Below are 10,814 nucleotides of genomic sequence, written 5' to 3'. Positions count from 1 at the left end.
ACTTCAGAAGATAGAAACAAAAAAATCCTAGCACCTAGTTAGCAAGAACAGTTGAAAAGGAAAGCTATCAGATAGCTGCTGTACCCCAAATACACGCCTACCCAACTGCTCCCAGCCTGTTTTATCCCCTAGCAGTGGCCTCCCCAGCAGGGTGTACCAAGGTCTAAAATATCTCAAGCTCCTTCTTCTCTCTTCCCAACTGAATTTGACTTACTCTTTGCCCCAGGCATATTTTGAGGTACTTAACCTGGGGAGGCCAGAATTGTTCTTTGTGATTCCAAGTAATCTGACTTCAGAAATAGTTGTGTAGCACAACAAAATATGAGAAATTGACTGTAGAAGGGTAGTCCAGGATTGCTCAAAACAGGTCATGAATCTCAAATGCCCCAGTGTAGATATAGATAACTCATTAGGATAAAAGTCCAAAGCTGTCAGGCCAGCTCTGGAAGATCTTTATAATCTCCACTCCAACCCCCCACCCCATTTAACCACCATCGCCACCAACTGCTCTCCCTATGCCTTTGATTATGCTGTTCTTCCTCTATTATAGCACACATCGACCTCACCTTTTCAGAATTCCTTTAAACATTTTTAAAATCATTTTAAAAATTTAATAATTATTTAAAAAAACAATAAAACAATAAAAGGACAACAGTAAAGGAAACCAAAACTTTTGCATCAAAGTATAGCCAAGCAAAGTGAAAATTCATATTGGCTTATAAGGTCCAGGATTCCCCTGGTTGGGGAACCCTTTATATCCCCCATAACCGTGGGGTGTTCTTTTTGACACCAAAGGAAGAGGCCAAGGATCTCCAGAATGATTACAGGTAGTAGTTTAATCAATCATTACAATTACTTACATACAAGGGCAATCCAAAGTGGCTGCCAGACAGCTCAACAGATCTCCACAAACCCTCCTCCCCAAAACCAACAATCCCCATGGTAATTATAGAAAACAGACAAAGGGAGGAGGAGCAAGAGAGTGCATCACTACTGATTGGTGGATAGTTTTGGTTTTCTATTTAGTAATGATCTTGGGAGTTAAGTCAATGTAATGCCCAAATATAAGTTTGTGTATTCATTGTGTACCAGTCACATATGGGTCAAGATATTCTTGTTATGGCTTTTATAGGTCATAGGATTTAAGTTTTGACTCAGTGTCTAAATTACGATTCAGTAACTAAGTTATGATTTCTAATAGGTCACCATGTTCAGAATTTAAGTTTTAATGGCTTTTCACTTACTGTATTTTATGGCTTCTCCCCAGTTGGGACCCCACATGGCCTTCTTCAAAAATATATGTGTCATTCTTTGTTGTAAGTGTATCCCTTCTCTGGCAGGAATTTTGGCAATGTGCTCCATTTTCTGTCCTCTGGAATTGTGATTTGTTATTGCACTTCTCAGAGTTCTAATGTCTTTCAAAATATTTTTTCTTTATAATGTCATTGTCAGAGATATTGTGGGTTAGGTTCCAGATCACTTCAATAAAGTGGCTCTTAGTGAAGCAAATCACATGAATTTTTTGGTTTCCTAGAGCATATAAAAATTATGTTGACACTATACTATAGTCTGTTATGTGTGTTCATTTATTTGAAAAACATTAGTTATTAGTCTCTCCAGATACTCTTGCTTGTGGATAACATTGTAAAGATTGAGTCAAGTCTCAAGACTAAGAGATTTTGGAGTTTGGGGCCTACTTCCAGATCTAAGAGTCTGTGATTCATTCATTTTGCCTGGGGTGCCAAGGTTTGTTTCTCAAGACAGTCAAAATTTCTAATTGTTCTTGGCGTGCAAGAGGAGCAATCCCACCCCCTTAAAAAGAACTAGTCTTCCCATTCCAATGTGGTCTCAATGTGTTCCAGGAAAGCCAATCCTTACATTACTCTACCACCTGTATCTACCCTCTTCTTTTTCTTCACCCATCTTTCTACTTATAGTATGATTCTATACTGAAAGAAGACAAGTTCAGACTCCCAGAACTACTTCTTCTGCTTTTTGTAACCAATTTTATTTCTTATCTCTCTTTGAGAAAACAGGAATCTACTCTTCATTCTTCTCCAGGTCCAATGTCCACTTTTTCTAGTTTAAATACCACCCCCCACCAAGATTTCAGCCGTTGATTGTCTCACAAGAAGCATACCTTAAAACCCACAACAATGTAGTGAAAAAGGACTAATTTCAACAGCAAAGATAAATACTCTGACTTAAGAAAACACATTGAAAGTAATACCTAATGTCTCCTGCCTTCAGTTAACTCACAAGAAGTATACATATACATATGTATATATGTATGTATGTATAAAAGTTAATTTTTTTCCAATTACACGTAAAGGTAATTTTTGACATTCAAATTTTTCAAATTTTCAGTTCCAAATTTTCTCCTTCCATCCTTTACCTCCCCCCTTCCTAAGAGAGTAAGCAATTTGATATAGGATATATATGCACAATCATGCAAATCATATTTCCATGTTAGTCATGTTGTGAAAAAAGAAAAAGACCTAAAGAAAAAAATGGAAAAAATTAAGTGAAAATTGTGTGCTTCAATCTGTATTCAGATTCCATCAGTTCTTTCTCTGAATGTGGATAGTGTTTTTCATCATGAGTCTTTTGGAATTGTCTCAGATCATTATATTGCTGAGAAGAGCTAAATCATTCACAATTGTTCATTATACAGTATTGCTGCCACTGTGTACCATGTTCTCCTGGTTCTGCTCACTTCACTTTGCATCAGTTCATGTAAGTTTCTCTAGATTTTTCTGAAATCAATCTGCTCATCATTTCTTATATCACAATAATATTCCATTACAATGATATTCCACAGGTGGTTTAGCCATTCTCTGTTGGGCATAGTCTGAATTCCCAATTCTTGGCCAGCACATAAAAAGCTGCTAAAAATATTTTTGTACAAATAGGTACATTCCCTCTTTTTAAAAAATCTCTTTGGGATACAAACACAGTAGTGGAATTTCTGGATCCAAGGATATGCACAGTTTTATAGTCCTTTGGGCATAGTTCCAAATTGCTCTCCAGAACAGTTGGATGAGTTCACAACTCTACCAAGAGTACATTAGTGTCCCAATTTTCCCCTATCCCCTTGAACATTTATCACTTTCCTTTTCCATCATATTAGCCAAAGTAGGTGTAAGGTGGTACCTTAAAGTTATTTTAATTTGCTTTTCTCTAATCAATAGTGATTTTGAGCATTTTTTTCATATAACTAAAGATAGCTTTGATCTTCATCTGAAAACTGCCAGTTCATATTCTTTGACCATTTATCAATTGGGGAATGACAAGAAGAAGCATAAATTAAAATCACACTGGTGATAATGCAAAAAGTACTAATTTCAGCAACAAGAATGAATGTTGTGAGCTAAAAAAATACATTGAAAGCTAAAACTTGCTACAAAGAAGTGTCTACATGATATCTCTTGGATGTGAAACCAAAATGTTATTTCCTGAAAGTAATGAGGTACTCTGGATAAGCCTGATTATCATAAAATATGACAAATAAGGTTGGATTTCTCATATGATTAGTGACACTGTCATATAGAACATTAGCATCTTGAGTTATCTTTGCTGGAGGGACAATTAATGATGAATTTCCAAGAATGTATTCACCAGTAAGTACTCTCACGTAATACATATGCTTCTTCCCATTGATATCTGGCTTGGAGTATGTGTTGTTAGCTGAATATAGGGCATTGACAGCAAAATAAGTTCCTTTCCCCCATGCTGTAGCTGTGAAAAAGAAGACAAATTTTTACAAAATTAAGATTATGAAATGTGTATTATTATACCAATAATGATGATGCCTGGATACATGATCAAAGTAATAAAATCTCATTTCATTTTATTGGAATTTTCTCTTTGCATTCATCACATTTAATCTTTCATTTTAAATTACACACACACACACACACACACACACACAAAACACCTCCTTAGTAAATTCCTTAAAGGTTGGGTCTTTGTCTTATTTAATCATTGCATTCTCCTGCTCTGGTATAAGAATTTACACAAAACACTTGCCTAATAAATATTTGTTAAGCTGAATTCACAGTCTCCCTCATTAAGCTAATGCCTCTTTGTAACTTATCTAGAAGTCTTTTTATTAAAAGCATAGCCAACAACCAAGGATCAACTACCCAGTGAAAATGAGCATGATCTTTCAGAGGAGGGGATGGATATTCAATGATATAGGGAACTTCCAAACCTTCCTGATAAAAAGACCAGAGCTCAACAGAGATTTTGATCTTCAAATACAAGACTCAAGAGAGACATAAAAAGGTAAATGGGACAGAAAGAAGCATGTTATTAATAAGGGCAAACTGTTTACATCCCTACAAGGTAAGATGAACTTGTAACCTTTGAGAACTGTATTGTTATTACACCATGTTAAAGGGGTATACATGAAGGGGGTGGGTATAAGTTGACTTTGATGTAATGGCAAAAAAAAAATCTAATCAAGGGGGTTAAATGGATCCAAGTAAGTGGATTAATCTGACCTAACTAAGAAAATGTACTGAAAGAAAAGGAAAGGAGGAGGCAGACAAGGGTAAATTACATTACAGGAAAAGGCACAAAAACCTATTAAAGCAGAGGGAAAGGAGGGAGGGAGATGAGCATTGTTTGAACCTTACTCTCAGACTTGGCTCAAGAAGGGAATAACATAATCAGTTAGGTACTAATATTGATAGACTTAACCCTTCTCAGCAATACAAAGATCTAAGACAACTCCAAAGGCCTCATGCTGAAAAAAGCAATCCACATCCAAAGAAAGAACTATGGAGTTTGAATGTAGATCGAAACATACTATCTACTATTTTTTTTCCTTCTGTTGTGTTTTGTTTCCTCTTTCTGGTGATTCCTTCTATTGCTTCTAATTCTTACTTACAACATCACTAATGTGAAAATATGTTTAATAGGTATGTATATGTATATTTTATATCAGATTGTGCACCATCTTGGGGAGGGAGGTGGGAAGGGAAGGGGAGGAAAATTCAAAACTCAACAGCTTATGGAAGTGATTACTGATAAATCAAAATAAATTTATTTTTAAAAAAAGCATAGCCAAAAACTTTTGTATAGACAATGACTGCAACTATGTAAGCACAGTCAACATAGAGAGGCAAGAAATCTCTAATCAACCCCAAAGGACAATGGTCAACCAGCCTGTCAGGTGACAAGTATTTATTATGTACCAGGCACTGTGCTAAGTGTAGGAATAGAAAGAGAGGCAGAAACATGCTCCCTATCTTTAAGGAGCTCTCATTCTAATAGAGAAGACAACATGTGAACAACAATGTACAATGTATATATATCGAATAAATGGAAGGTAATCTCAGAGGGAAATCAATAGCAGTAAGGAAGACGTTCTGCAGAATGTGTGATTTAGCTGAGCCTGGAAGGAGGTTCAAGAAGCCAGTTGGAAGAGGTAAGGAGTGAGAGCATTTGAGGCATGGGGGATAATTAGTGCAAAGCTCCAGAACTGGGAGATGGAGTGTAGTGTGTGAGGAACAGCAAGAAACCCAGTGTAGCTGGACTCTTAAGTATGTGTGAGTAGACTATGAGAAGACTGGAAAGATAGGGAAAGGCTATATTGTAAAGGGCTTTAAATGCAAAAAAAGCATTTTGTATTTGATCCTGGAGATAACAGGAAGTCACTGATGTTCATTGCGCAGAGGGGTGACATTTGTGGCCCTGAGTTTTATGAAAATCACTTTGATGGTTGAGTGGAAGATGGATGAAGTGAGGAGAGACTTGAGGCAGGGAGATGAGAAGGCTGCTGCAACTATCCAGGAGTCACATGATGAAGACCTGTGCCAGGGTATTGGCTGTGTGAGTGAAGAGAAAGGGATATGTATGAGAGATGTTTTGAAGATAGAAACATGCCTTGGCAACAGATTAGATGTGTGGGGCAGTATCATACTGTCGAAATGAAAGGACACAGCCTTCCTTTCTGTTGAGGACTCAGAAACAGGCTATATTGGTGAATGTGAGCCTTGTTTCAGTGTATTTGTTGGACCACAACAAAATAAAATGTATCCATCGTTTTTTAAAAATCAGCTTTGGAAGTAGTTATTCACCTACTGTAAAGAGAAGTGATAATTCATATGAAGGGGTCATAGATGGAAAAAAACAACCAACAGAAATCGTTTGATCTACCACTGAAATTAAGTGCCCTTTAGATTTATATTATTGTGTCTTTTGGATATAACCTATCAATCATTCATACTTTGGTAGGGTTGATGATATTTTGGAGATGCAGGAGGGTATAGTGGATAAGAACAGAGGTTATAGAGTCAGGAAAGACTTGGGTTCAAATCTTGACTCAGAAATTTGTCAACTTTGATACTCAGAAAGCTATTGACCTCTGTACTCCCATTTTTTCATATGTAAAATGAGGGGGTTGGATCCACTTGAAGGTCCCTTCTAGCTCTAAATCTCTAAGTCTTTGGTGAAGATCTCAACCCATCTAGACCTCCTCATTCTTTTCAATTCTTGTTCAAGTCCTCCTCATTGTTGACCATGTGACCATCCTCTTTATACCCACCATATGTCCCTCTTTATACCTACCATGTGCCTCACCCACTGCCTGTTGAGTCACTCATAATTTTGATTGTTTGCTGATAACTGTATTTTATTATTCACAGTCATATATCATCAGGGAAAGGCTATTGAAGCCAAAGAGATGTGTGTGTGTGTGTGTGTGTCTTTGTGTGTGTGTAATGAACTCTGACTCTCCATTTAAGGAGGGAGCTCAGCTCTGATAACTTCTCACTTCTCACCTAGCTATACCATGTTGGGTCTTCCCTTACTTTTCCATCATCCCCCCATTCCCTTTTCAGCTTCCTTTTCATATTATCTTCTCCCATTAGATTGGAAGTTCCTTGAGAGCAGAGACTGTGTCTTTTTGTGTATTTGTATTCCATGTGCTTAGCACACTGTCTGGCACATAGTATGTGCTTAGTAAATGTTGATTGATTGAGGAGGAAAGTAGATTTCATGGTGACACACTTTAGTGTTCAGGTGCTGATGGTGTGATATGAAAGCCACACTTCATCTTCAAACTTTTTGAAGCAAACAAGATACCTGTTGTTTTACTTACCATTTTTCCCAGCATAACTGCGATTAAAGCCTTGGCTATTGATATGGGACACTGAGTCAACATCTGTCCCATGGAAGAGGAATTTTTCATTATTTGTGTGTTTGTTTTGGTCATCCATGAATATTTTCTTTATGTTATAGGAATTCCAAAGGCTTTTGTTCTGTATCCTCTGAATCTACAAGTTACAAAAGGAAAATCACTGGAAATGAACACAGTGTTAGGCATGAACTACTTGTGGAAGTGAATTTAAAAATGATCAATCCATAGGAAACCATTTTAGATTTTGTGTAGGATAGTTTTCCTTTGAGCATAAAATAATAAACATCAAGTTTAGTGCTAGCTATTTTGTTTTCCAAATATATTCTTATGTCCAGATAACTTTGTAAATGTAGAGTTTTGTAAAGATATGCTTTGAAAAGAAATATTGACTAATTTGGTCACTTTCTGGAAATTTTGTTTTGTTTTGAATTGCACATCTGATACCTTTAGTATAGGGCACTCCTGGTGAGGATCCTAACCAACATGGATAGGCACCTGCTTGGAAACACAAAGCTGTAGGGAGGTGCTTGGTGTGAGAGGCTCAGTTTGAAATAAACACTTATCAACTCCAAAGCAAACTTTCTATCCAGTTGTCATTTTCAAGTTGAATCATTTTTTAGTTTGTTTCTGATAGCTGACATTTTCTCAAGGTTGGGAAAAGTTATCCATCTTTCTTCTCCCATTTAAAACACACACACACACACACACACACACACACACACACACACACACACTGCACACTGACATATAATCACTGTGATCCAAAAGTTCAAGGACAAATGCTGAACACTATCCTAATCTGCAAAAGCTCTTTTATTTTATTTTATTTTATTTCCTAATGTGAATAGTGTTTTATTTTTTCCAATCACATGTACAGACAATTTTCAACATTCATTTTTTATAAGATTTTTGAATTCTAAATTTTTCTCCCTCCCTACCTCCTCCCCAAGATAGCAAGCAGTCTGATATAGGTTATACATGTGCAATCATGTAAAACATATTTCCACTGCAAATGCCTTTTTAAAATATAGTTTGATCTAGGACCATGATTATGCTACATTGCTTTTAAGTCTGTTAATAGGTCTCAAGAGAGCTAGGGTTTGTGATACTGTCTCACCCATCACAGTCACCAGTTCTAATATCTTATTGTGGTTTTTTTCTCTTCCCCTGAGTTAAAAAATAATTGAGGAGGTCACCATTCTGAGTCTGATAATAAGCTAACCATTGCTGTATGGTGAACTAGATGAGCTGGAAGAAAAATAAAGTTTCATTAGCCTTTGATAAATAGAAAATAAGATGTAATATGCATGTTTTGTTTTGGGTTTTTTTTTTTTTGCAATTGGTGTTAAGTGACTTGCCCAGGGTCACACATCTAGTAAGTGTTAAGCATTTGGTCTGAGGCTGGATTTGAACTCAGGTCCTCTTGACTTCAGAGTCAGTGCTCTATCTACTGTGCCACCTAGCTGCCGCAATAAGCATGTTTTAACAAAGAATACTTCACTGGGTGGTGCAAATTTTATAAGAGCAAGTTGGTTTAATTATATTTCCTCTGAGTTCTGTTACTATTTGGTATTCCACTAAAATTTTAAAAGGAAATTTGCTTGCTTTTTGTGAATAAAAAGGAAAATACCAACTTATAACAAAAGTTTAGTATTTTTATGTGTATCATTGTCTCTTTTTTATTTTTAAGGCATTGGGGAGGGGGGCCAGGGCTGATATCTATTTGTAAATGGGCTACAATACTTGTATGGAGCCTTAAATATCATAGACATACAAGCTTTCAAGAATTAGTGGTCTGGCTAACATTCTTTCTCATTTACAGGATAGGCCATTTCAATGGCTTGGCCTTTGGAAATTTCTTTTGTCTCTTTTCCTAATCCCAACTCTTCCACTAACCTGTTCCATTGGTACAAGAAGAGTCCAAAACAACAGAAAATGGAAGGAACAGTGGGGATAAACAGAAAAAATAAAACTCCAAAGCAAATCATACTTAGGTGAGTGGTTGTTGATTTTTTTTTTTTGGTCTCTTCTGAGTTAGAAAACAATGAATAGCGGCTGCTCCTTGCTGAATCACAGAATGTTAGAAGGGGTGTCAGAAATCATCTAATCCAATCCCCTCACCTTACAGATGAAGAAAATTAGGCTCTTAGAATGGGGAGGTGATTTAGTTGGAGATCATAGACATAGGCTCCATAGGTGTTAGACCAATGGAAACAAAGACAAACCAACAGAAACCCCATTTATTTTTTTTTTGCCTCTCCATAATACCTAGCTCCAGATCCAGGTTGCCTCAATTGTCCTCTTATCCCACTCCTCTTTCCCCCACCCCCAGATATTGACAGTTTGGGACACATTGTAATTTCTTTTGCCATGTAAACTGATGAAAAGAAATGACCTTGTACACTCTAAAAAGATGCAGGAAACTTTGAGTTAGGAAAAGAGATCTAATTACATTTAGGTTTCCATATCCAATTTAAATTTTAATCACATCTGATTGTTATTATTGGCAGATTTTTAGAATCAATGTGGAATAATACTAAAATCTATTCCATTAAAAATATATACACCAATAATTTTCTTAAGCTAATATAACTGATGAAGATGAAGAATTGGCTTAGGGATCATTAGGCACAAGGATGATAGATTGATAAAAGATTATGACCAGATAAAGGGGTTTCAGAGATCATGAACATGGAAGTGAAACACTTCTAGGTGATGATAAGACCAAGGGTATGCCAATTCCACTCTGATTCAGTTAGGTATCAAAGAGGATGCCATGATAGTGAACCTGTAAAAGTAGGAGGATGGTAGTGCCATCAGCAATAATAAGAATGTTGGGAGGAAAGGAGGGTTTTGGAAGAAAGATAATCAATTCTGTTTCGGACATACTCAACTTGAGAAGCCTACGGTACATACAGCTGAGAATGTCCAGTAGGCATTGAGGTCAACTAACATACGGGAGACAGCCTCAGACTAGATATATATCGAAGAGAGAAGAGCAGGGGTGAAGGCTAGATAAAGTACTGAGGAATGGAGGATTAGAGATAATGGCAAGGATATAGAGTAGGCTTACCTTCTCTATTGTGAAGTTAGCACAAGTCTGAGAAAACTTGTCTTTTACTTGGTTGTATTCTTGATGTCCTGGAGGTAAATCCACCAAAAGAAGGTTCTGGTCTTTCATCTCATCCCAGTGATTAGGGATCTCAACTGAAAGACAAACACTTGATAATTAATAATTTCCTCCCATAGGAAAGGATAAGACTCTAGTGCTCTCTAAAAAGCAGAATAGTATCTGAATTTTTAGCATTCTCTTATTGCTAGGTTTTGAGAATTCAATTCAATTTAATAAACATTATGTATGCACCCATTACATAAAACATATTATACTATTAAGAAAAAAAAATGACGTACACATGGGGCCCTTTTGAGTATGTATTGACTTGTTCTGCTCACCCTGCCATCAATATAACATGTAACTGATGAACAAATTAATGCATTAAATATACCGTAAGTCTATTATTTTACCTCTATGGTCAATACAGATTGTGTCCCATCTATAATTTAGTCTAAGAGAATTGTCTTGGGGCTTTTAAGTGACTTGCCCAGAGTCACACAGCTAGTAAGAGTCAGAAGCAGGATATGTACTTATGTCTTCCTATATCCAAGT

General features: G+C 36.5%; 1 protein-coding gene across 1 annotated transcript in view; it reads right to left on the bottom strand.

The window, feature by feature from the left end:
- Window positions 1-3,395: 3,395 nt before the first annotated feature.
- LOC114049490 (poly [ADP-ribose] polymerase 14-like) overlaps window positions 3,396-10,814 on the bottom strand; it is a gene marked incomplete at its 5' end in the record, with an annotated part of 33,845 nt that continues 26,426 nt past the window's right edge. The window contains 3 exons of the mRNA XM_027870732.1: window positions 3,396-3,738; window positions 7,109-7,283; window positions 10,221-10,354. Of these exons, the coding sequence (XP_027726533.1) occupies window positions 3,449-3,738; window positions 7,109-7,283; window positions 10,221-10,354 (599 nt within the window). The remainder of the gene's footprint in view (window positions 3,739-7,108; window positions 7,284-10,220; window positions 10,355-10,814) is intronic.

Source organism: Vombatus ursinus, unplaced genomic scaffold (genome assembly GCF_900497805.2).
Source record: "Vombatus ursinus unplaced genomic scaffold, bare-nosed wombat genome assembly UNPS02003262.1, whole genome shotgun sequence".
Classification (NCBI taxonomy): domain Eukaryota; kingdom Metazoa; phylum Chordata; class Mammalia; order Diprotodontia; family Vombatidae; genus Vombatus; species Vombatus ursinus.
This window is presented reverse-complemented; position numbering and strand designations above follow the sequence as displayed.